The sequence below is a fragment of the Rhinopithecus roxellana genome, chromosome 21 (genome assembly GCF_007565055.1).
Source record: "Rhinopithecus roxellana isolate Shanxi Qingling chromosome 21, ASM756505v1, whole genome shotgun sequence".
Taxonomy (NCBI): domain Eukaryota; kingdom Metazoa; phylum Chordata; class Mammalia; order Primates; family Cercopithecidae; genus Rhinopithecus; species Rhinopithecus roxellana.
Genome location: NC_044569.1, coordinates 78788483 through 78816310, shown reverse-complemented (window position 1 = coordinate 78816310; position 27828 = coordinate 78788483). Strand labels below are relative to the sequence as shown.

Here is a 27828-nt window from a genome sequence, read left to right as displayed (position 1 = left end):
TGTGCAATCTCTCATTCCCAAAATGATCCATCCCTCCTAGAGCAATGATTGTTTATTAGCAATAAAGAAAATGAGTTACAAACCAGTGGTCATAAATGGGTCTGTAGTTATACTCCGCTGATTGGACATACGCTGTCGAATGTCAGGATTTTGATCCAAAAGTGTCATTGTGGCTTGTTGCCAAGGACATGGCCACTGTAATTGATCATCATTGGCTCCAGAGATCAAGTGGAAATATAGCCCTGCATTAGTCACATGGGTTAGATTTAAGGAAATCTGAAAGGCATAACCTTTAGAAGAGTAAAATGGAGGGCTATACAAAGTTCCATTTGGGCTGCCAATGAACTGTGTGAAATTCCTTATATGCCAGATATGATGAGGGCACCGTGTTTCCGAAAGATTGATGTCATCAATAGACAGACCACCCAGTGATGTGCCAGAGCCTTTGCGTCCTTCAAACACCACTCTAAACTTCTTGGTCACTTTCAATGTTACATGATAAAGTTGCCAGCTCCCAATGGGTATTTCTGCAAAGAGTTATTATTATTATTTCAAAGACAAAGAAGTTTAAATTATGTACATGTCAACATTAGATTTCTAGCCTTCTTAGTCAACATTAGATTTCTAGCCTTCTTAGACAAAGGATCATCCAAAACCGATTTATTTCTATGGGTCAGAAGTATGGTTTTGCCAAAGCTCCAGCCTAGAATTATTTACTTAAAGGTGCTTCTATGGGGTCACTCTGTTCTCTGGAATAGCTGAATATTTGTCTAGCTGTTTCTCAAATAAATCACCCTTTCCTAGAGATGGGAGAGTAAATAACAACATCTAGCTCACGAGTACTTCATGCCCTACCTATGAGTTACCTGACATTCTCCATTGTTAAACAGGCAGCAAGCCCAACACTCATAACACTTCTACCCAAGATTCCTGTAACACTCAGGCAAAGCCTTCTTTAATATATTTATGATTTGATTGGAATACTTCCCTCACACACAAAATCTTCAATCAACCTTTTGGTAATATTAAACAAAATCCACCAAACCCTGGAAAGCCCACATCCTGCAATCTACTCTTTAGATCACTTCCCAGTGACTCAGCATTGTAAGTATTTATCTGATACTTGGTACCACCTTCTTTCTTTCCAACCTGCACTCCCTCCCCAACTGTTAGCCCATAACCCTCGCTAGCAGCACATGATATGCCATTTTGTCTGATTTTCTTATATCACATACTCAAATAAGAAGCAGTATACTAAATAATCTGCAGAAACCCCCAGATGGACAGCAGCTGAGAAATTCGTGTCAAACTAGTGGTTAACACAAAATCTTAAAACAAAAATATGTTGGTGCTTAATGTGAAACACAGCTACTTGAAAATAAGTTAGACATACCCAAATGACAGAAAATAAGGAAGCTTCTTAAGTGCCTTTTTGTGTTATTGTATATCAATGACACACCCACAGATTGCTAATAGAAAGGATCCCCCTTCCAATCCTGGATAATTATATATATTATAAATACATTATATCAATATTTGTATTAATTTATATATTAATACATAATATATAACATTTATAGTAACATACGGCTTATATATAAGACTTTTATATATTTAATATATAATACATATTATATATAATTATACTTTATATTTTATTTTGTTACATGAATAATATATGTATAATATGTGTATATTCTTAGTGAGATTAAAAACCTCATTGCTTATAGGTGTTCACAAAGAAAAATGTCACCTGTATTTCAGATTGTTTCTCGTTGTTAAAAACAGGAGGAAAATGGCATACTCTATTGCATAATATGGATCCAATTGTGGAACAAATTGAATTACTCAATTCATTCAAGCCATGAGATGATTAAGTGGAATAGACAGTAATATATCTGCCAGCCCACAGCCCCTCCCTTTCTCAGTCACCCCCTTAACCATCTACTTGCATAGGTGCTCAACATGGCTCTCCTCTCCGACATATTGTTGGTAAGAAGGGTGAGTACTCACTTCCCACTCAGGAATTGCTCCAGAGGCTGTGTTTAACTGAAGTCATAAGCATCCCAGTTCTTCACCGGGATTTATTTTCTAAGCTTTATATTAGAGGAAGAGTCCTTTTTCCAGACTGATAGCAAATTTGGTCAAATGTAAGCTGGGAAGTGAAACAGCCAAAGGACCAGTCCTATAAAGAAGCCATTCTGAGGTAAAACAAGAGGTGCCCAGCAATGTTCAGAGACAGAGCTACTAAAAATTCCCCCTCAAGCCGGTGTCTCCCTCATCTGTCCCACAGGCTGTAACTACCCCTCAGCCAGGAGCCCGTCCTATTTTGCCTAAGCTAGTTCACTTTGTATTTTTAGGTATTTTATTTTATTTTATTTATTTTTTCAGAGATAGAGTCTTGCTCTGTCGCACAGGCTGGAGTGCAGTGGCGTGATCTCGGCTCACTGCCACCTCCGCCTCCCGGGTTCAAGCAATTCTCCTGCCTCAGCTTCCCAAGTAGCTGGGACTACCGTGTGCCACCACTCCCAGCTAATTTATGTATTTTTTCAGTAGAGACAAGGTTTCACTATATGTTGACCAGTCTGGTCTCGAACTCATGACCTCAGGTGATCCGACCACCTTGGCCTCCCAAAGTGCTGGAATTACAGCTGTGAGCCACTGCTCCCGGCTTTGTATTTTTATTATTTGCCAAGAACTGACCTCCATAGTGCCAGAGACTGGTCTACAGTTTCTTAAGCGAGTGTTACATAACAGAGCACGCAGAAAGAATCTTCATTCTAGCTTCCTTGCCACCACTTAAAACAAGAAGAATCTAGTTCTTAGTTGAAAGGTAGTGACTCAGTAGCCCCTGCCCTATTGTAAATTGTTGCATTAACTAAAGAAAAGACCTAAGATTGCCTCACTTTGAATCCAAACAATAAGAATGTTGACATTGTACCTTTTATTTCTTCCACAAGGGTTAAATTGCCATCCACATTGTCTGCAGAATACTCCCTGATGTAGATGTTCAGTTGATCACTTTCACTGCCACTGTTATATAAGTAAAATTGCAAGCACTGAAATCCTCTTTTAGGGTACAGCGTTCTACTTTCCAGCACTGCTGTGGCCCCCACATTTACAGAGCTGCTATCGAAATGCATGAAGAAACCAGAACCTGTTAAAGAAAAGCAGAATTGAGAGAAAACAGATACTGGGTATGGAAATGTGTGTTTGTTAATAGTGGTGCTAGATTCTTCACACGAGGCATAAGTAACATCCATATATAAATTGCCAGGGAGAAACGACAGAAGCCTAAGCTACATATCTGGCACTTGCAAAAGCTAGCAGATTGACATAACAGTATAAAACTCAAAACTCTCTATTATTTATAAGACGTTTACTTACAATAATCCTTGTACGTTTACTTACACTAATCCTTGCTTATCTTCATTTGTTATGAGCTATAAAGATACAGCAAGTTTAAGTATCAAATGCTAATTTTTAAAAAATCCACTGTAAGGCTGCAGGTCAAGACCAAACAGCAGGGCTAAAAGTCTACACAGGACACCTTTCAACTGTCCGCAACCCTGGTCCAGCTCCAAGTGGGAAGAGATACCACTGGAAAAAGATGCTACAGAGGGTGGTTCCCCCTCTGAGAGTATGAAAAAGGAAAATGGAAATTAAGTCAAAAGGAGGGTTTGAAACTTGGGTGGGTAGAGAGTTGTAGCATCTGTGTATCCCAAGGCTAATTCAACGTGAACTTCTAGGTCTTTCTGGAGAGGTGAACACACAATGCGGACAGGAGCAAGAGCCCAACCAGGAAACCAGGGCCTTGGCTGCCCCCTTTTTTAAAAAAACACTTTCTAACTTCTTTGGCTTCAAACTGTCACAAAAAAAGAAGGAAGAAAAAAAGAAAAGAAAGAAAGAAATTCAACTCTCAGAAGATACTGTGACTACAGCAACCATCTGGGGAGATTCACATTTTAATATTTTTTAAATGATATTTGTAATGAAAAAATTGAGAATAACTGAACCTGACAATTTCAGAGGCACCTCCCAGTTCTCTGCTTTCATTATCTGCAATACTTAATCTTCCAAGCCATCTCTAAAGAAGGCAGAGCTAGTAATTCTGGTTTGAATGTATATATATTTTGTTTCCTTTTTTTTTTTTTGAGGCAATGTCTTACTCCGTTGTCCAGGCTAGAATGCAGTGGTACTATCTCAGCTCACTACAACCTCTGCCTCCCAGGTTCAAGTGATTCTCCTGCCTCAGTCCTGCAACTAGCTGGGACTACAGGCATGCGCCACCACACCCAGCTAATTTTTGCATATTTAGTAGAGACGGAGTTTTACCATGTTGGCCCAGCTGGTCACAAACTCCCAACCTCAGGTGATCCGCCCACCTTGGCCTCCCAAAAGCCTGAGATTACAGGCATGAGCCACTGCACACGGCCCAATTTTCTTTACCTTATTTCAAGTATTTGCTTAGTTTTCACTATATGCAGGGAATTGTGTTGGGCATTTAAATATGGTTCTAGGAGCAGGCAATTTATGAAAGACACAACGGGCCGGGCGCGGTGGCTCAAGCCTGTAATCCCAGCACTTTGGGAGGCCGAGACGGGCGGATCACAAGGTCAGGAGATCGAGACCATCCTGGCTAACATGGTGAAACCCCGTCTCTACTAAAAAAAAATACAAAAACTAGCCGGGCGAGGTGGCGGGCGCCTGTAGTCCCAGCTACACGGGAGGCTGAGGCAGGAGAATGGCATAAACCCGGGAGGCAGAGCTTGCAGTGAGCTGAGATCCGGCCACTGCACTCCAGCCTGGGCGACAGAGCGAGACTCCGTCTCTAAAAAAAAAAAAAAAAAGAAAAGAAAGACACAACGTTAGGGAACCTTTCCCTTACTACAGAAATTAGCTTTCAAAAACAGAAAAAACTGAGAGCTACCTGGTCTGGATTCTTCTTCCTTTCCTCCCTCCCTCCCTATCTACTTTCCTGTGGTCTGAGTAGGACCACTATCCACTATCCAAATATGCATTTAAAAAGAAAAATAAAAGGAAAAGGACCTTTTTGCCATTGGAGGCCTCCAATTCCTGCCTAGATCATCTGAGCTATTATTATTAAGCACTGGCCCTAAGTTCTGAAGTCTAGTTTTACATATTTGTTGCCAGAATAAGCAAATAAGTAAAAATGTGTTCCTTGTAGCCAAATAGCTACTTAAGGCAAAACAAAATGAAAATGGAAAGGGATATGCATCTGAAGAAAATTAAATAAACGGTGCTTTTTAGATATTTTTGTGACAGGAGCATATAATCACATCCAGCTACAGTTCTGAAACAATAGTTCACAGCCTAGTGCTGTCCATTGGAAAGAGTCTCTTGTATTCTGCAAACTTCTAGAAAACAATAGTACTGCCCCTGAGATAAGAGGCCTTGCAGGAGGCCCAGTCTGGTATGCTCTCCTATGGAAACGCACTGGTAGAGGCATCACAGAGCCCAGCTCTGACTTGTAGAAAGAAAAATAAACGCAGAAGGAAAAGCAATTAACAATGTCTTTATCAGGTGCAAGACCTACTTCTCAGTAGTCACCTAATGAATAATCATTAATTATTCTGATAGAAATTAGAGATAAATTCCCGGTCTTTCAAAGAGAAGAACGTGGCTGTAGCCATTGAGTACACAACCTAGGAGTATCTCACTCCTGTTACCTTGGCACTGGCCCATGTTGGAGTGATCATTCTCTGGCCCCTGGGGAACCTGTGAAACCCGTTGCCAGTCAGCATTATCTCCTGAACTTTGGATCATGCCACACACATTTTCCAGTTCAAAACTGCACGAGTCCATAAAACTCAAGGAAGAGGCTACAAAAGCAAAAAACAATTACTGACACTCATACAACATGATAATCTAAGTGACAAAAACTGAACTTACCACAGTATTAGAAATGTCAGGTTGGTATTACAGGGAACACCTGGCTGATTCTGGGTGATGGTGGCTTAAAGATCCCTCTTTATTTGCAGAACCCCTACAAAGAAGGTAATTAATTCTGCACATCTGAATAAGCTCCCTGCCCCATCTTTTTTAAAAAAATTATCTAATTTGTAGAAATCTGAGTCTACACTCCCCTAGGTATTCCAATCATTAAGCCACAATCCAGATTATTTGATCCCATTCATATTACAACTAGACATACCATTCTAGCTAAAAGGAAGTGTGAGTATCAATCTTACCCACGTTTGAATTACTAACAGCTTTAAAAACCTGCCTGAGGCATATTCCTACAGGACCCAATTTGTTTTTAGATCTCAACACCAGACGTTGTGAAAAGAAAAATACTGCTTCCAAGTTGTAGATTAAGATCTGAGTACTATTCTGTTCACTTCCTGAATATCAAGTCTCCATAATCTCAGAAACCCCACCAATGCTCGACAAAATGGCACAGACCCACATTTTTTTCTACATAACAGAGGGAAATACAAGTCATTTCAAAGAACCTGTCACATACAGCAGTTATACAGTCGATTCAACTTTAGGAGATCAGAGTCACTGAAATCCATTCGTTGGCCGATCACATCTTCGAAGTCTGAGATTCTTGTGACAATGGTCGGCTCTGTTCCATTTTGGAATGCAGTTTTACTGTAGTGCATTACTGAAGTGTAATCATAGGGAACGTTCAGGGAATCTGATACGCTGTCACTATAGGTGTTAAAATTGTGCTCTCTGCCTAAAGGATAAATAAAAAATCTTTACTTGATGTTCACAAAATTCAGCTTATCTTACTCCAAATACTGCTCACTTAGAAATGGAGAATATAATAAACTCAAACAATTTTTGCTACAACTAACAACAGTTTCATTATTCCCATCTTACAATATAACATTCAAACTTAGAACTGTAATACCAGCAGTGACACTGAACATATCTAAGGTTCTATTGCAGCCCATAGTTAGGACACTGGCATTTAGTCTAAGGCTGTAAAAAACTGCTCGTGGAAGGGAGGATTCTAAAAAGTGTTGCTAACCAGCCTGGACAACAAAGCGAGACCTCATCGCTAATAAATATTTTAAGCCCAGGCATGGTGGCTCACGCCTGTAATCCCAGCACTTTAGGAGGCCAAGGCAGGCTGATCATGAGGTCAGGAGTTCGAGACCAGCCTGACCAACATGGTGAAACCCCGTCTCTACTAAAAATACAAAAATTAGCCTGGTGTGTTGGTGCATGCCTGTAATCCCAGTTACTTGGGAGGTAGAGGCAGGAGAATTGCTTGAACCCAGGAGGCGGAGGTTGCAGTGAGCCGAGATTGTACCACTGCACTCCAGCCTAGGTGACAGAATGAGACTCCATCTCAAATAAAATAAAATAAAATAAAATAAATATTTTTAAAATTAGCCAGGCATGGTGGTGCATGCTTGTATTCCCAGCTACTCAGGAGGCTGAGGTGGGAGGATTGCCTGAGCCTGGGAAGTCGAGGCTGCAGTGAGCTGTGATCACATCACTGCACTCCAGCCTGGGCAATAGAGTAAGACCCTGTCTCAAACAACAACAACAAAAAGTGTTGTTGAACTACTCAGGGCATTGGCCAGCAGTGATGGCAGGCTGAGGACATCCACGGTAGATGGAGATGGAAGTAAGAAGACTTTGAAGGGATGGTGAGATGAAACCTGGGAATGACAACTTTCTTTTTTTTTTTAATTTTTTTTTTTATTATACTTTAAGTTCTAGGGTACATGTGCATAACATGTAGGCATGTAGGTTTGTTACATATGTATACTTGTGCCATGTTGGTGTGCTGCACCCATCAACTCGTCAGCACCCATCAATTCATCATTTATATCAGGTATAACTCCCAATGCAATCCCTCCCCCCTCCCCCCTCCCCATGATAGGCCCTGGTGTGTGATGTTCCCCTTCCCGAGTCCAAGTGATCTCATTGTTCAGTTCCCACCTATGAGTGAGAACATGCGGTGTTTGGTTTTCTCTTCTTGTGATAGTTTGCTAAGAATGATGGTTTCCAGCTGCATCCATGTCCCTACAAAGGACGCAAACTCATCCTTTTTTATGGCTGCATAGTATTCCATGGTGTATATGTGCCACATTTTCTTAATCCAGTCTGTCACAGATGGACATCTGGGTTGATTCCAAGTCTTTGCTATTGTGAATAGTGCCGCAATAAACATACGTGTGCCTGTGTCTTTATAGCAGCATGATTTATAATCCTTTGGGTATATACCCAGTAGTGGGATGGCTGGGTCATATGGTACATCTAGTTCTAGATCCTTGAGGAATTGCCATACTGTTTTCCATAATGGTTGAACTAGTTTACAATCCCACCAACAGTGTAAAAGTGTTCCTATTTCTCCACATCCTCTCCAACACCTGTTGTTTCCTGACTTTTTAATGATTGCCATTCTAACTGGTGTGAGATGGTATCTCATTGTGGTTTTGATTTGCATTTCTCTGATGGCGAGTGATGATGAGCATTTTTTCATGTGTCTGTTGGCTGTATGAATGTCTTCTTTTGAGAAATGTCTGTTCATATCCTTTCCCCACTTTTTGATGGGGTTGTTTGTTTTTTTCTCGTATATTTGTTTGAGTTCTTTGTAGATTCTGGATATTAGCCCTTTGTCAGATGAGTAGATTGCAAAAATTTTCTCCCATTCTGTAGGTTGCCTGTTCACTCTGATGGTAGTTTCTTTTGCTGTGCAGAAGCTCTTTAGTTTAATTAGATCCCATTTGTCAATTTTTGCTTTTGCTGCCATTGCTTTTGGTGTTTTAGACATGAAGTCCTTGCCCATGCGTATGTCCTGAATGGTACTACCTAGGTTTTCTTCTAGGGTTTTTATGGTATTAGGTCTAACATTTAAGTCTCTAATCCATCTTGAATTAATCTTCATATAAGGAGTAAGGAAGGGATCCAGTTGCAGCTTTCTACTTATGGCTAGCCAATTTTCCCAGCACCATTTATTAAATAGGGAATCCTTTCCCCATTTCTTATTTCTCTCAGGTTTGTCAAAGATCAGATGGCTGTAGATGTGTGGTATTATTTCTGAGGACTCTGTTCTGTTCCATTGGTCTATAGCTCTGTTTTGGTACCAGTACCATGCTGTTTTGGTTACTGTAGCCTTGTAGTATAGTTTGAAGTCAGGTAGCGTGACGCCTCCAGCTTTGTCCTTTTGACTTAGGATTGTCTTGGCAATGCGGGCTCTTTTTTGGTTCCATATGAACTTTAAAGCAGTTTTTTCCAATTCTGTGAAGAAACTCATTGGTAGTTTGATGGGGATGGCATTGAATCTATAAATAACCTTGGGCAGTATGGCCATTTTCACAATATTGATTCTTCCTATCCATGAGCATGGTATGTTCTTCCATTTGTTTGTGTCCTCTTTGATTTCACTGAGCAGTGGTTTGTAGTTCTCCTTGAAGAGGTCCTTTACATCCCTTGTAAGTTGGATTCCTAGGTATTTTATTCTCTTTGAAGCAATTGTGAATGGAAGTTCATTCATGATTTGGCTCTCTGTTTGTCTGTTACCGGTGTATAAGAATGCTTGTGATTTTTGCACATTAATTTTGTATCCTGAGACTTTGCTGAAGTTGCTTATCAGCTTAAGGAGATTTTGGGCTGAGACGATGGGGTTTTCTAAATATACAATCATGTCATCTGCAAACAGGGACAATTTGACTTCTTCTTTTCCTAACTGAATACCGTTGATTTCTTTCTCTTGCCTGATTGCCCTAGCCAGAACTTCCAACACTATGTTGAATAGGAGTGGTGAGAGAGGGCATCCCTGTCTTGTGCCAGTTTTCAAAGGGAATTTTTCCAGTTTTTGCCCATTCAGTATGATATTAGCTGTGGGTTTGTCATAAATAGCTCTTATTATTTTGAGGTACGTTCCATCAATACGGAATTTATTGAGCGTTTTTAGCATGAAGGCTGTTGAATTTTGTCAAAAGCCTTTTCTGCATCTATTGAGATAATCATGTGGTTCTTGTCTTTGGTTCTGTTTATATGCTGGATTACGTTTATTGATTTTCGAATGTTGAACCAGCCTTGCATCCCAGGGATGAAGCCCACTTGATCATGGTGGATAAGCTTTTTGATGTGCTGCTGAATCCGGTTTGCCAGTATTTTATTGAGGATTTTTGCTTTGATGTTCATCAGGGATATTGGTCTAAAATTCTCTTTTTTTGTTGTGTCTCTGCCAGGCTTTGGTATCAGGATGATGTTGGCCTCATAAAATGAGTTAGGGAGGATTCCCTCTTTTTCTATTGACTGGAATAGTTTCAGAAGGAATGGTACCAGCTCCTCCTTGTACCTCTGGTAGAATTCAGCTGTGAATCCATCTGGTCCTGGACTTTTTCTGGTTGGTAGGCTATTAATTATTGCCTCAATTTCAGAGCCTGCTATTGGTCTATTCAGGGATTCAACTTCTTCCTGGTTTAGTCTTGGAAGAGTGTAAGTGTCCAGGAAATTATCCATTTCTTCCAGATTTTCTAGTTGATTTGCGTAGAGGTGTTTATAGTATTCTCTGATGGTAGTTTGTATTTCTGTGGGGTCGGTGGTGATATTCCCTTTAGGGAATGATAACTTTCTAGTTATCCTACAAAGGAGTCATTAGAAAGCGTTGACATGCGGTTATTGACTAACCATAATTCATGGTTACTGGAATATGTGTAGATGTATTTAAAGCATGATGAACCAGCCTGGCCAACATGTTGAAACCCCATCTCTACTAAAAATACAAAAAGTAGCCAGCCATGGTGGCAGACGCCTGTAATCCCAGCTACTCGGGAGGCTGAGGCAGGAGAATCACTTGAACCCAGGAGGCGAAAGTTGCAGTGAGCCAAGATCACACCACTGTACTCCAGCCTGGGCAACAGAGCGAGATTCTGTCTCAAAATAAATAAATAAATAAAGCATGATGACTATAGTTAATAATAATGTAGTGTATATTTCAAAATTGCTGAGAGAATAAATCTCAAATGTCTCACCACAGAAATGATAAGTGAGGTGACGGCTATGTTAAACAGCTTGTTTTAGTCATTCCACATTGTGTACACATGTCCAAATATCACTGTACCCCATAAGTATATACAATTATGATTTGTCAGTTTAAAATAATAATAAAAAACAAAAATGAATCTATTTAGAGAAGACATCAGGCCGTTTAGCATTACACCAATGGGCAACTGATTCCAACTTGAAATGGAATGATTCTGTGGACACATTGAGGTGGTTCTAATCTCGAAAACATAAAGATGTGTTATCAAACGTGGGCAGAAGTTTTGATCAAAAATAAGACTTTGGGAATCCTAAAGAGTATGGTTGTGGATTAAAGCTAAACACTGCTGTTTCTCTAGAAATCTTTTAGTTTGCTGCTACGCCTGACGCCATTTGAGATAAGCAGAGGCGGGGGATGAAGAGCAAGATCTGTGATTTCAAGAAGTGTGGTGTCAGGGGACCTTGTGTAGGGCACTCCTCACAGTGCCTCAGACATAATAGCAGTGCCCTTTCCTCTGTCTCGCCCCACACAGGCAGGACAGATGAGGAAGCTGAGTGTCACTGTGGAATGTGGAAAACATGAGCTCTACTCAGACATGGTCATTAAGACTTTGTGACTTTGAACATAGAATCACAAACAGTTCATGCTACTCAACTATTACTGAAAATTGTTCCATGAAACAATAAATCCAAATACTCTACAAGCTACTCTGCAAAAAGAAAAAAAGAAGACCATGATCAAATCATTTTGTAAATCACTTTTCTTAGAGATTTACAATTCCTGTCAAGCTAATAAAGACTCAGAGCAGTATAGCGGGATAAATATGTCTAATTTCTTTTAACCTAGGTGCTATGGCTTGAATATGTCCCCCCAAAAGCATGTATTGGAAACCTAATCCCCACTGCAGCAGTGTTGGGAGGTGAGGCCTAATGAGAGGTAATTAGGGCATGAGGGCTCTGTCTCATAAATGGATTAATCCCATTGCTGCAGGAGTAGGTTTGCTACTGCAGGGGTAGATTCCTTGTAAAAGGACAGATTTAGCCCTGTTTTTTCTGACTCTCTCTTGCCCTTCTGCCCTCTGCCATGGTATGCAACACAGCAAGAAGGCCCTCATCAAATGCCCACCCCTTGATTTTGGACTTTCCAGCTACCAGAACAATGAGGAATAAATTTCAGTTCTTTATAAATTACCCAGTCTGTGGTGTTTTGTTATAGCAGCGCAAGATGGACTAAGACTTGGGGATTTGCAAAACTAATTTGGGCACAGACTCCATTCCATATAATACTCAGGAACATATTGTGGGACTGAATATGCTTTAAAACCACAAACCCAGTTTCTAAGAGCTTATCTAGCTCATATGGGTTCTGGAATACCAGTGCTCCAATAACTCAGAATGAGTTCGAGCTGAATGAATTAAGACATCAAAACATCAAAGTTTTAAAATTATTAACAGTTGCCACAGATGACAAGAGAGGACGCATGCTTAGAAATTCAGTCCTTGACTAAAAACAAAGGAAAACAAGAGAAATGTACCTGACAGAATTCTGTCCCACATTATCCTGACATAGTCATCCCGGTCAGAACGCGACTGCTCATGCCAGAATCCCAGAGCGTGGAGGAACTCGTGTTGAACCGTTGCTATTCGGTCACAGTTTTCCCCAATGGAAAGTTCTTGCTTCCCAACCCTCCTATTTCCCACTGAAGACCAGCAGCTTATAGGAGAGTTTACAAGAAAGGGGGAAGAGGATGTTACAATCTGAGGTCTCAGGGCAGAATCCCCACTGCCTAGTCCACCTCATTACCCACCTAAATCCTTTGCTGTTACATCTGAACACTGTGCATTTCTCTCATAACCCAGGTGATATAGTTTGGACAATTGTCCCCACTCAAATCTCATGTTGAAAAGTAATTCCCAATGCTGGAAGTGGGACCTCGTGGGAGGTATTTGAGTCATGGGACGAACCCCTCATGCTCGGTGCTGTCTTTGCAATAGTGAATTTTCATGAGATCTGGTCATTTAAAAGTGTGTAGCACCTCCCCCTCCCCACTCTTTCTCTGGCTCCTGCTTTTGCCATGTGACATGCCTGCTCCACCTTCACCTTCCACTATGATTGTAAGTTTGCAGAGGCCTCCCCAGAAGCTGAGCAGATGTCAGCACCATGCTTCCTATAAAGCCTGCAGAAATGTGAGCCAGTTAAACCTCTTTTCTGTATAAATTACTGAGTCTCTGGTATTTCTGTACAGCAATGCAAGAACAGCCTAATATACCAGGTATTGTATAATATTAAAAAACCTTATAGACCAGGTGATCTTTAAAGAACTTGCCCTAACGCCAGATATTACATAGGAGCAAATCATCCCCAAGGTGGTCCAGACCTGGTTTTTCCTGTGAATTTCAAAGTCTTTGAGATCCTCCTTGGTATGCCTGTGCCCATTAAACAAGGACTTTACAGGGACAGCAATCACTCAGAATTGCTGAGCTCAAGACAAATAATACTGTCACCTTCTTAACTCAAGAAATAAGAGTGGTTGGGTTAAAATAAGCTTAAATACAGACATGGACACGCATAAATACACATTTTTTACTTGAAAGGGATAAACAGTATGTAAATTACAAACGGCCTGAAATTCACAGGTTGTGGGTCTGATGGCATGCAATCCCATCCACTGTGTCTAAAGGTGGTTACATGTATGGGAATATAATTTCTATGCCTACGAAAACTAGATCCAGTTGTTTTTTTCTCTCCAGCAACTAGCAAGAAAGTCCCCACCCCTTCCTAAAGATCAGAGCCTAGGACGATTGCTGTAATGTAACGTCCCAGGCACTAGAGTTCTCCTTAGATGCCCTAGAAGACTAAGTCTTCAACTTACCCACTGCCCTTGATCACTGATATATAGTTTGCTTCTCCAGCCCAAGGCTTAAAGTCAATACAGGTTTTTAGGCGATAACGTTCAAATGCATTGAGGATAACTCCCTTAGCATTCATTTCTGAAGGAAGAAAACAAACGAAAATATGCTTATTAAAACAATCACCATTGAAAAATCTACCATGGAAGCAGGCCATTGTAATATATTGCTTATCATGAGTTAGTCCCTTCATGAATGTTGAGTCTTTTATTTTTACAAAAATTAGAATTCAGTACCCATTGAATATCATATACAGTATCTGCTTATTCTTCAGATCTCTTATTTGGCCTCATATTTCTCTAGCACTCACTAATGGTGCATTACTAAACAATAAAAATGCATTTCTGTACCTCAGAGAACATATCCATTGGATCACAGGCAATCAAAATAAATAATCACCATTACATACTTCATCTGAGAAGACATAATATGTATTTAAAGCCGCACAGCTGGGCTTTTAATCTGAGGATCTTGAGATGGGAGAGTCTGTGAACACCCTGAAATAGTATGCAAAGCGTGTATGTGTGTGTGTGTGTGTGTGTGTGCATATCTACATATGCAAAGTGCATTTCCTAGAGAGAGCTTTCATGAGGTCTGCAAGTGAATTCATGGCCCAAAATAGGGGTAAGAGCCAATGCTTTGGATATACGAGTGATATGGATATGGAGCTCAAAGAAGGCAGAGGCATGGAAGAAACAACATACAGGAAAAGAAACTTGTGAGTGACCAGGAGGAAGGGCTGTATCAGATGCACATGGAGAGGCATCATATGGGCCAGGTCCTAGTGAAGTGAAAAAACGGAGCCTGCCAGGAGGTGGGAGACAGTATGGCAGAGGGGAAAGTGCTTGGACTTTGGAGCCAGACACACCTAAGTTCTTCTCTATCCTCACCACTTAATTTTGACATAAAACTTTTGCCAATTCAATCAACCTTTGGAGCTTTGATGTTATTATCAGTTAAGTGAGGAAATAAAATCAACTTTGCAGGATATTGTGAGGATAATAAGAGAAAGTAAACGTGAAGTTCCAAGTAAAATTAGCATTTGTCAAATGTTCATTTCCTTTCTCCCTTCTTGAGTAACCATTGCATAGACGTTCAAGGAAGATTACTTGATATGCCTCTGTTGAGGCAGGTCTAAGAAGATCAAGAACAGGATTCACATAGGGAAGACCCTAAAATCCATAAGTTGTAAAAGGCACTAAGTTCAGACTTTTACAATACCACATAAGTAATACACTATCATTATAAATAAGTTAAAACGTTGATATGAATAAAAAGAAATTTAAAATCCTATCATCCAGGAATAATCAATCACCCTTACCATACATTTTGCCTTTGAATACACATATAACATATATATGTTAATATTTCTATAAAAAATAAAGTCATCTACATAGCATTTTACCAACTATTTTTTCACTAAATATTATATCATCAAAATCTTTTTTCATCGTTGAGTATTGTTTTTATCATTTTAATGAATAGAAGATTACAAATTGGATCCATTGGACATTGGATCACAGACAATCAAAATAAATTGTCACCACATACTTAATCTGAGAAGCTATAATATGTATTTAAAGCCTCACAGCTGGGCTTTTAATCTGAGGACATTCAGATGAGAAGGTCTATGAACGCCCTGAAATAGTATGCAAAGTGTGTGTGCATGTGTGTGTGTGTGTGTGTGTGTGTGTATCTACGTATGGCTGTAACATTCAAAATGTTCTGTCCTATAAGTATCATATTTGGGTCATTATTTCAAATGTAATATTTCCTTCAAATAGGGTATGATAATACTGACCACCATATCACTGTTTTAAACAGAACTTAAAAGAGCATACTAGTTTAGGCCATTTATGAAAACTTAATGAGGACAGTTTCTTGAATTAATAAAGTAACATGTGAAAGCTTTATAAACACTGAAGCCCTTTACCAAGATAAGATCTTTATTTTCCATATGCCTTTATTTACCAAGAGCCTTAGTTAACCTTGTGTTATAGATGCAGAAAGCTCCACTTGGAACCATATCATAGAAATCCCCAGGCTTCGGAAAATGAGGCAAGTTGCTGGCAGTCCTAGGAGTTCAGTAAGCAGCTGTTCAGGATTGTTTCCCCTTAGCAGCCCCTTCAGGTTTCTAGCACCTTCCCCTTCATTTCTATCTCCAACTCTTTACCCTCAGCCTCCCCCACTGCCTTTTCTCCCTTGGTGCTAAGGCAAGGAATTATAACTTAGGCCCTGGAAAGTATAAATGGCTGCTTTGAGTGTTACTTCTTTCAGGGAAGTTGCATCTACCAGCCAGGTAACATCTGAAGTTCAAGCTCAAAGACTACAGTCCTACTGGTAGAATTTCACAGGTTGACCTACTAGAATCTGAGTAATAGGGGCTTCCAGAAATCAACCCTTCATAGGTATTTACTTTTGCTACCTGTAAGAGTGGCCTTGCTTAGTAATTTTCTTAGTCTGAGTCATTTGAAGATGGTATACATTTCTGAAACATAAGGATACTTTTCTTAATTTGAACATAGAAAATAAGTTGAATTCTACAATATTAAACAAAGGTATTTTCTAAATAAGAAATAATCAAAATCACATAATTAAAAAATTAGTCTATAAAAATTTGAAGTTTGATTCTATTATAAAGACTATATAATACGAAAATATGCAATAACATTAAGTGAAAAAATTAGAATAAAAAATGTAAGACGTCATAGTTATAACTATGTAAAAATGTGCACAGTTTGGATGGTAGGATCTAGGCTGAATTTTTACCTAACATTTTTCATTTATATATATATACATATGCTTATCAATTTATTTCAAAAATATTATTACATATAACATGCCAGAGACTATGGTAATCCTCCAATTTGCAAGATGAAAAATAGCTCTTGTCCTCAAGGCATTCATTATGTTGTTTATAATGCTGTTTAAAAAATAAATAAAGCTTATAAGGTTAGATGGCTTTGGTTAAATACATGGCAAAAAAAAAAAATAGCCTAAGAGATACATAAAATTAAAGCTCCCTAATCTTTCATGGAACATACTTAGGAGAATAATTAGAAAAAAAAAAAAAGAAATATAGCTGGACGTGGTGGCTCATGCCTGTAATCCCAACACTTTGGGAGGCCGAGGCAGGTGGGTTGCTTGAGTTCAGGAATTCAAGACCAGCCTGGGCAACAGGTGAAACCCCATCTCTACCAAAAATACAAAAAATTAGCCAGGCATGGTGGCATGCATCTGTGGTCCCAGATACTTGGAAGGCTGAGGTGGAAGGATCACTTATGCCTGGGAGGCAGAGGTTGAAGCCTGGGTGATGGAGTAAGAACTCATCTCAAAAAAGAGAGAGAGAGACACAGAGGAAGGAGGGAGGGAGGAAGGGAGGGAAGGAAGGAAAGAAGGAAGGAAGGAAGGAAGGAAGGAAGGAAGGAAGGAAGGAAGGAAGGAAGGAAGGAAGGAAGGAAGGAAGGAGAATTAAAAGAACTTAAAAATTTTTTAATCAAAAAGACTAAACCAAAAAACATATATATTCAAAATCTTTCAGGTTCCTGATTCCAAAAGTCAATCAACCTCTTTCTCTCCTCATGCTCCCTGTGCTCTTTATGGCTTCCAACCCTGCTAACTACTCCTGCCCTGGCTTTTCCTACCCTACTGTTAGTTTTTCATCTATGTTTCTGGCCAATTCCCCCTTCTCAATAACTTCCACCAGATCTTCTTTCTATACCAGTTCCAAAAAAAATGGCACTGAGTTTCATTCTCGACCATCTTCTTACTTATTCAACACAACCTTCCAGGATAAATCAATAAAATCCAGTTATCTATGGAGCACCTGTTCAATGCAAGGCACTGTGTGAAATGCTCATCCATACTCATGGCTTCAACCATATCTTACATCCTCATAACTCCCAAATATTTCTCGATCTTGAATGACCGGGTCATATACCAACACTTTATTTGGTATCTCCACCACAGTGACTCTGATACATTTCAAATTCTGCATGCCAAAAACTAATTTCCACCACACTTCTCTGTCTCATGCTCCTCAAGGTTAAATTCTCCATTCTTGTTAAAGACATTACCATCCACTCAGCTACCCAGGACTCAATCCTGAGCACTAGAATCTCATTACCTATACCCACCTTCTTTTTGACCTCTTACAGTTAATCAATAAGTCTAACAAATGCCTCCCAAATAGCTTTTAGATTTATCCACTCTTGTCTATCCCCATTGAGAAAGTCTTGGTTAGGAATCTCTTAATTCTTTCTCTGAATTTCCTCACTGGTCTTCTAACTGGTCTCCCTACCTTCTTTTTACCCCACTAACGACACATCTTCTATACTTCAACCCAAGTGATTATTTTAAACTGCAATTTTAACAATCACTGCCACAATAATACTTTTGGTGGCTCCATGTTATTAGTATACACAACAAGTTCTTTAACACGGGAAAGACCCAAGTCCTTTCCCACCTGGGTTCTGCCTACCTGTTCAACTTCCTATCTCCCCACTCTCAATCTAAATTCCAGCTCAGGGTTTTCTCCCTTCTTCAAGCCTTAGCAGATCGTGGTGCATCTGACTAAAGCATCCTTCCCTTGTTATCAGAGGCCACACTAGCCTGCATGGTGCCTGTGTGCAGATTAGAAAGAGGCACTACATCTGAGCAGGTGCTGCAGTTGCTGGCCGGCCAGATGGGTGAACAGCACTTTCACACAAAGAAACAAATGCCTCCTGGTGAACAGCAAGAACGTAAACCTGGTATCGGCTCCACTTGTTTCCTGGCCCAGCCACCTGAGAGCAGCCTCTTGAAGCAGCTCTACATCATTAATGGCATTCTTCATTCATTCCTCTCAGTCAAAAAGTCTTGCAGAATCTGAAAGCTGAGGTGGCATGGCGGCACCAGCTCCAGGAGGTCATGTCAGTTGTATAGTGTACAAGTTACACAACCTTTGTGGCAGTCCTGCTATATAGTGTCCTCTGCTTATAATGCATATGCTTTTCTATCCAGGTTGAGTTTAATGCCCCTCCAATGTGCTCCCATAGCTCTTTGAACATATCACTCATCATGTTTATTCCATTCTATCATAATTCACTTTTATGTGAATCTCCACTGAAATGCATGATCTTTAAGGAAAATAGCAGGGTTTTCAAATACCATATGTTTTCCCATAAGTGGGAGCTAAATATTACATACACATGAATGTAAAGATGAGAACAAAAGACACTGGGGACTACAAGAGGGGAAAGGAAGGGAGAAGGGGTTGGAGAAGCCACCCATTGGGTGCTATTCGCAACTCCTGGGTCATGGGTTCATTTGTACCCCTAACCTCAGCATCATGCAACACACCCATGTAATAACCTGCACACTTATCCCCGAATCTAAAATAAAAGTTGAAATTTTAAAAAACTGTAATAGGCTGGGTGCAGTGGCTCATACCTCTAATCCCAGCACTTTGGGAAGCCGAGGCAGGCAAATCACTTGAGGCCAGGAATTCGAGACCAGCCTGGCTGACATGGTGAAAGCCCGTCCCTACTAAAAATACAAAAATTAGCCAGGTGTGCTAGCACATGCCTGTAATCCCAGCTACTCGGGAAGCTGAAGCAGGAGAATTGCTGAAACCTGGGAGGTAGAAGTTACAGTGAGCCAAGATTATGCCACTGCGCTCCAGCCTGAGATCGTGCCACTGCATTCCAGAGCAAGACTCTGTCTCAAAAAAAAAAAAAAAAAGAAAAAGAAAATTTAAAAACGATAGCAGGGTTTTTACTCAAACTTTTCCCAAACAGCGATTTCTACACTAATGCTGGTCAGTGACATCGTTGTCACTAGTCCATAGATAAAATGAAGACCATGTTTAGAGTTTTCCAACACATTTAAGTTTCTTCTATAGAAAAGCTGCCCTTAGGTTTGGATTTGATTCTTCTGAATTTTTAACATTTTAATACTAAACTAATAACATTATTTATTGTATGAAAAGAGGATGATAAAAGCTTTTATCATGTTAAGTTGTTGTTGAAGTTCCTGACCTGGCAAAATAAAATGTTGATAAAACAATGCCAGTTCTTCAAGTTCTGTTTAGTTGTTTATTTTATGCGTTTTGTCACATGTATAATTGATCACAGGGGAAACCACTGCTTTAAAATAAAGACTGGCTCCCTGTGAGCCCATCAATCAGGCCCTGCACCTGTTTAGCCAAGTGTAGGGAGCCGTGCACGTGGAGATCTGCGCCTGCCTGCGCCTCCTCACCCGCCTCCACTGCATCATGGGCGAGTACGCAGAGGCCCTGAGAAGCCAGCAGGAGGCAGTGCTGATGAGCGTGCGGGTGACGGGCATCGAGCACCCCAACACCATCCAGGAAAACATGCACCTGGCCCTGCGCTGCTTCACCAGCAGGCAGCTGTCTCCGGCCCTGAGCCTGCTGCGGGGCGCCGGCTACCTCACGCTGCTGGTGCCTTGGGAAGACACCCCGAGGTGGCGTGCTGGACATCGGGCGGGTGCTGCACAGGGTAATGGAGTACGACCTGTCGCCACGCTTCCTGGACAACGCGCTGGCCGTCAGCACCAAGTACCACGGACCCAAGGCCCTCAAGGTGGCCTTGGCCACCACCTCATCGCCTAGGTCTATGAGAGCAAAGCTGAGTTCCAGTGGGCCCTGCAGCACCAGAAGGAAGAGCTGCACACCCTCCGTTAATACCCAGCTGGTCGAGGACCAGGAGAAGACCAAGAAGAGCTCCGAGTACCTTAAATGCCTGACCCAGCCAGCCGTGGTCCTGCGGAGCGCCATGAATGAGATCTACCGCAATGGCTCCAGCAACAACATCCCGCCCCTCAACTTCACAGCCCCCGGCATGGCCAGCATCTTGGAGCAGTTCAAAGGCATCAGTGGCATCCTCTTCATTCCTCTCAGTCAAAAAGACTTGGAGAATCTGAAAGCCGAGGTGACGCAGTGACACCAGCTCCAGGAGGCCAGTAGAAACAGGGATAAGGCCGAGGACCCCAAGGCCACGGAGCCCGAGTCAGTGGGGGCACCAGAGGACCTGGGCTCCCAGCCCCGGGCTGCCAAGGACTCTTCTTCCCCGAACTTGCAGGGATAGAGAGGGACAAGCAGACGGACAGTCAGTCAGTGGCCCCACTCACCAGGGATCCAGACTCCAGGAGAAGGGGGCATACCTGCCATGGGAAGAGGAAGCAAGGCCCTCTTCTTCCATGTTTCACCCCCACCGCACCCCCAGTATCCTCCTGGGACCCTGGCCTGGCCTGCTCCCCAAAAGATGTTTTTGCACTGGTTCAATGAATATATGATGCAGAGCCCCTCCCCCACAAAAAAAAGACTGGCTCCCTAATCGTTATGTCCCTAGCATAACAGAGTAGGCTCTCCATAACTGTTGGTTGAATGCATTGCTGTATTGGTCAAGACACTAAATATTTCAGACAGAATCATTTAGGTTACATTCATTGTTCATTTTGCTTATTTTTTTCAAAGTAAATGTACATAGCCACACAAAGGAGCAAATCAAACAAAACCTTAAAGACCACATAAGCCCACCCTTTGAAACATTGTAATCATATTTTATCAGAAACATACATTAGTTGTGAATACTCCAAAGCGCATACTAACCCAAGCTATCTTCTAGAACATATGGAATGGTATGAGGCCATCTATAGTTTTCTCCAATGATGGAATTTCTAATTTGTGCCTGTCAAAAATAAATGCAAAAGGGCTAGTTAAACTAATAAGGCAAACACTTAGGAAACAATCAGTAGTTAATCTAGAAATAAATGAATTTTAAAGCTCTCCCAGTTCGCACAAACTGTGTGTGTGTGTGTGTGTGTGTGTGTAGCCCTACTTTTATCATAATATAACAAAGTTTCTAGGAAGAAATTACTAATTTCTATCATTAATTTTGTTAATATAGTTGAAGAAGAAATAATGCAAAAAATAACTGTTGGAAAACTGAACTACAAATATTGGTAGATTTATAGCTTACTTTCCCACACTTAAAGATTAAAAATATGCAAGAAAACAGTGATAGCAAGACCTTGATAATCTGGATATCACAATATCAGAAAAAGTCACACATGAGCTGGGCCAAAGTTTTCAAAAATGTTTAAAGGATTTTAAACTGTGTAAATGGAAAATGAATAATATTTTACTAATGTATTTACCCAGTCAACAAATTGAATATTGTCCTAGAGAATAGAGATTCCTTGGTAATAAAGGTCCCTGGCTTCATGGAGCTTATATCTAGTGGAGGAGAGAAACAGTATGAAAAAAATATATGTTTAAGCAGGATGAATGCAATAGGGAGGAAATTAGAAAGAGCGATGTGAACAAGGGCAGAGGGATGAGGGAGTACATGAGATGGAGTGATCAGGACAGGCCACTCTGAAGGGATGACATTAAGAGGAAATAGGATAGCAAGAAGAACCAGCGTTGAAAGGGGTCCTGGGAAGTTGGTTTCAGGCAGAGGGAACATTAGTTATTCTGCTTCTGAGGTGGGAATATGCCTGGTATGTTTTGAATATGTGTTGAGACCAGTAGCCTAATGAGTTAAGGGAAAACATGGATGAGATAAGAGGAGAGGAAAAGAGAGGAGAGGGGAAGGGAGAGGGGAGGAGAGAAGCAGGAGCTAAGACATGCTAGGCTTGGAAGGCTAGGGCTAAATCCGGAGATGATTCTAAACCCATAGGTAACTATGGAAGAGTTTCAAGCTAGGAGGTGAAATGAAGTCACTGCCTGTTTGAAAAATGACTTTGCTGTGAGAGATAAGGACAAGTAACAGGGTAGAAAAGATTACAGGGGAAAAATATCTGAAATAGAAAGATAAATTAGGAGGCTAATGGAAAAAGCCAGGCAAGAGATGATGGGGCCTGAATTAGAGTGATGGAGAAAAGTAGACAACTTGCAGTGTGTGTTAGAGCTAGAAATGACAGAACTTGCTGATGGGCTGGATGGAGAGTGAAGGAGAGAAGAGAAGCAAAGGTGACTCTTGAAGTTTTTATGTGTTCAGTTGAGTAGTCAGGTTGTGAGGATGACTTTATGAAGAGAGGAGAGTGGGGAGGAACAGTTTGCGGGGAAGGTCAGGGTTCACATGATCAGAGGACACCTTAGGTCTGAGATGTCTTGTAGACATTCAAGTGGAGCTGGCAAATTAGCGCTTGGATAGACCAGTCTGGAGCTCAGGGAAAGGAGAGGACCAGAGATATGCCTTTGGATTAATTGGCATGGAGATGACATTTAAATCCCTGGACCAAGGTGAGATCAAGAGAGAGTACAGATAGAAGAGTAGGCGCAGGACTAAGCCTGGGACACTGCAGCTCTGTTTCCTGAGGGTGGGAGGACTGTGAGGGATGTTGATGCTTATGACATAGGAAGTAAGGGAGTGACTCAGGACTGTGTTGGAAGGAAGAGCAGAATTCTACACGAAAAGATCTACTGGATAATTTCTAGGTCATATGGTATACATATTTTAAATTATGATAGCTTTTATCAAATCAAATCTTCTTTCTTTTTTTCAAGTTTATATACTCTCCAGTATAATAACATGTTATAAACACATTCCTAAACAAGCATCCTGGTTTCTCTCTATCATCACCAAAAGGGATAGTAAGTAGTAAGTTTCTTAATATTTTTCAATCTAGTGGACAATAAACTATATCTTGTCTTTTGAAAAATAGTGCTTATTTCCATTCTGTGAGAGAACACTGAAAAAAATAGTGCTTTTATGATAATGAACTTTTTAGTCCCCCTAATCTACATGCAAGGTACCTGTGTTTATCTGTGTGGCATGATAACTTAGATGAAATCAGCACTCTTTATGAATAGGTTTGGGAGGGTCTTAACTTGGCAATTTTTAGCTAAGGCCAGGGTAGAAGTCACAAAATCTATTTTTTTGTGGTAAAAAGCCTGATTCATTGAAGATGTTTACAAATTCAGTTTAATTTTGCTTCCACTAGATTGAATCTGTGAGGTCCTATTTTAAAATGAAAATGTCATATTACTCCAATGATGAAAATCAATCAAATCAGTAAGACTAAGACATATGTAATGAGTTATGGTGGCTTGAACCACACAGAAATCTGAGTAATGAGAGATGAAGACACAATTATATGCATTTCTTTGAGTATAACATATTCATTGAATAAATGTGTTGCCATGATTCTGCACCCTTAGAGATAGTTGGGCTTAACAAAATTCGTGCTGTCTAATCTTTCTTAGTTACTCTGAACTTGGCTTGCAGTGGTCAATGGAAGATTCTTCCTTATACTGTTTCAACTCACCCTATCAAGTCTGATGTCACCCTCAAAAAGATCCAGTCCCAAACCTAAGAGTAAAGATAAAAATTCATGTTAGCAAATTGGATTCAAACTCTCTACTTAAGAGATTATGTAAAAAAAATCCACAAACCTTCATTGATATCGAATATGTCCTGGTCCATTCCGCCATCTACGTCTTTGATTAAAACAACAACAAAATTGAACATTATGTTTATAAAAGGAGAAAACCTTTGTCATTTATATAATCAGAACTAAGTGAGTTTCTTTTGGCCTCAAGTGATTACTACTAGATTCAGACTCAACATACATTGATTGATTGATTGATTGATTGATTAAGAATCTCCTATGAGCCAGGTTGGGCTCCAAAGAGCTTTTATGTATGTATTCTGTCCTATCGACTTTCCCTTGAATGTCAAATGACTTCAGGAATAAGAAATTGGTCGCTCCATATGTTATTAAGCTTAATTTGAAAGACTAGAAGACTAGATTAAATAGGAAACAAATGATTAAATTTGGTCAAACTAGCCCAGTCTACTCATACATGTATATCACTTGCTAGTAGTATACCTTGGAACCTTCAAGCAAAATTCTTAAGTTAAACTTGAATTACTATTTTAAGTTGCAAAGGTGTATATAATATGGCCAAATCTCTGAGTATGCAAGTGAATACTGAGTAGACTGTTATTACTAGGTCCATCTGATTTGACACAAAATAACAAAAACATAACAGCAAGCATTTATGGGATGTCTGTGTGTCAATCACTGTGCTTGGCCTTTCCTATACCACCATCTATTTCTCTGCTGGGCATATGAACCTTGGAACATGGACAATAAAATGTCGCTCCATAAATCAAAAGAATCCAGTGTTAGATCAAAGTTCAATGCAATTATGCATCAATTATGCATATGTAATTATGTATGATATTTAGCATTAAATACGTCCTAGGTTCTCTATAGCCTAGAGCAAAACTCAAAATAGACTCACCAAAGTTTTCTGGAGTTGACTGGGAAATAAACACATAAACAAAATATATTATTATAATGCCCATGAATGGTCTTCTTGGATTCAGTTTATATCTAACCATTTGTTGTTTGTTTGTTTTGTCACTAATATTATGGATTATTTCCTGACATGTATTTAGGATGGCTAAATTGAAGTCTAAGATGACTTTTTGACCAAAGGGACTTCTCATTGCGTATAGAAAATGAAACTGCCTCTCAAATCAATTTGAAGGTGAAGGAAACAAGAAATCAACTTCAAAAAATGGGGGGAAAAAGGCAGAACATAAGACTCTAGCTTTCAAATAAGTGCTCACTTTACACATGATTTTCTAAAGCATGCATGGAGCAATGTTTGAAAAAGCTAATAATTTATTCTCAATGTTGAAATAATACTGTAATTTATAACAATTCTTTAAAAAGAAATTTTATTCACGACTCATTAATCAAGTTATTTTACGTTCATGTTTCTCCCAGAATAATTCTGCCTTCAAGACAATACAAATATTTAAGGAAAAAAAAGGGTACATTTTGTGATTAATTTTTTTTCTGAAAATAGATTCTCCACAAATGGTCAATGAAACTCAGACTGCATGTCCAAAGGAAAAAAAAACTAAGTAAATCTGAGAAATGTCTTAGTGTAATTAAATAAAAAAGCTCATAGGACTGTCCTGGGTTATGTTACTGGTTCTACTAAGGGTAATTCAGTTCACCTTCCAAGTACTCAAACTATCTATAAAATATGGTCAGTACCTGCTTTGCCCAGGTATTGTGAGGGTTACAGTATATAATGTGAAAGAAAGCACATTGTGAGCTGTAATACATTGTCGCAACAGTGTAAAGTACAATTTTATTCAAATACAGCTTACGTATCTAAATATTAGAATCATTTGGAGTGTTTAACAAAACGTGGGAATGAACTGGATGGAAGATTACCATCATTTTTGACATTAATGCATGTTTCACACTATAACCACACACAGGCATACACTCACAGAGGAATGCCAGGGCACCTACAGAATAAAATTATCAAGGATTTATTCCTAATTACAGTTTAACATGTATTCATCAGTATCTTTTGTTTGCAATGCTCTAGTTCCTATTCATTGAATATCATCCCAATATAATAATTGTTATTTTAAAATAACAACTGAAGGTTTTCCACCAGCCATTTGAAACTTCATTTAAAACCTTGTGTTGGTTTGTGATACAAACTACCTGATAGAAAAGATTAGTCCAAATTGTAGAAGGATTAGTCTGAATTGATGAAGAAGTAGAAGATAAATACCATGTTACAAAACTTTGTAAGCACTGACGGTGCCTGTGACACTCATTCATATCTCAAGTTAACTGTCCAGCAATCTGCATTTCATTCAGCAGTAAAAATGGAATGATTTTCAAAATTCAAATTTATAATCTCATCAAAAGAAAACTTGTTACACAATGATGAAACTAAAAGGAAAACATAACTTTATGTCAACGTCTCTACTCTGCTGTGGCTATTTGTCACTCCCTACACCCTGCCCACCTCTACTCTCCAAGAAGAAACACTCATTTGAGATCAACATTTCAAGATGTATAAAGAACAAAAAATTAACAAACAGTTGTTTTTTTGACAATCAATATCAACTGTCCCAAAATTTTTAAATTGTTTTCTATATATTGTTTACTTACCAAGCCAGAAATCACGAGAAGAGCATCCAAGAACAGAAACCAAGACAGAGTCCATAAATCCATGTTGTAGCTTCCAGTTGAAAGTAGCTAACTATGACATTCAGGGTTGAATTTGCTTTTTTAAAGGCAAACATTATAATTTATAGCCTTTGATCTCAATGATCCATATTGCAGGTCAGCTTGACGCTATAGTAATACCTCCAGTCAAGGGATGAAAGTCCAGTATTTTTAACACCGCTCTGCGAAGTTGTTTTGTAGGTTTTTTTTTTTTTTTTTTTTTTCTGTGTCAACAGTTTAGTGGCTGGCTGAGACGTCTTAATGAATACATTCTCTAATATATGTGTACTGGTCCCCAATACTCGTAAACACCACTTGAGCAAAAAGTATATATATCGAATTAATTTTTAATCTTGATCTTATGAAACTCCTCCTGCTCATATAGCCCCATGCTGCTTTAATACTTCCAGTTATGTCCACTGCTTTTTATCATTCACTCATTTAATAAAAATTTATTGACTGCCTATAATTTATTGAGTTATAAAATCCATTAATGTGCTAGAAATCAGGCACACCCATTATTCAGATATAAAGTAGTAAGACAGCAATGTACCTCATCCCTAAAAATTCCCATCAAGCAAACACTGGTGGGACATGGGTCATAAAGGTAGGAATGGGCACTGATTTTCTAATAAAATAATGTTCCCATTCATCTCTTAATTCTTTCTCACTTTTTGCTTCTTTTCTTGGGATAATTTCTCTTTAGAAACAACCTGCTCTCTCAGTTCCCATGGCTTCAACTTACTTATGATGCAGTTATTCAACTTACTTATGATGCAGGATAATATTTTTCAAATACTCATTTTGGCCATGGTGGCTCACGCATGTAATCCCAGCACTTTGGGAGGTCAAGGTGGGTGGATCACCTGAGGTCAGGAGTTCGAGACCAACCTGGCCAACACAGTGAAACCCCATCTCTACTAAAAATACAAAAATTAG

At 39.7% G+C, this 27828-nt stretch overlaps 1 protein-coding gene across 2 annotated transcripts in view; it reads right to left on the bottom strand.

Annotated features, from left to right (window-relative positions):
* The window catches only part of MEP1B (meprin A subunit beta), a 33390-nt gene extending 6448 nt beyond the window's left edge, over positions 1–26942 (bottom strand). Inside the window, exons 1-11 of one of the 2 annotated variants that reach the window (XM_030926034.1) lie at positions 26833–26942; positions 25145–25163; positions 24290–24334; positions 24163–24206; positions 21500–21578; positions 13854–13971; positions 12516–12694; positions 6488–6706; positions 5691–5843; positions 2942–3157; positions 84–527 (exon numbers count right to left, since the gene is read on the bottom strand). In XM_030926034.1, the coding sequence (XP_030781894.1) occupies positions 84–527; positions 2942–3157; positions 5691–5843; positions 6488–6706; positions 12516–12694; positions 13854–13971; positions 21500–21578; positions 24163–24206; positions 24290–24334; positions 25145–25163; positions 26833–26895 (1579 nt within the window). In that variant the 5' untranslated portion in view covers positions 26896–26942. The remainder of the gene's footprint in view (positions 1–83; positions 528–2941; positions 3158–5690; positions 5844–6487; positions 6707–12515; positions 12695–13853; positions 13972–21499; positions 21579–24162; positions 24207–24289; positions 24335–25144; positions 25164–26832) is intronic. The other variant, XM_030926035.1, reaches the window with a different exon arrangement.
* Between the last annotated feature and the right edge of the window lie 886 nt (positions 26943–27828).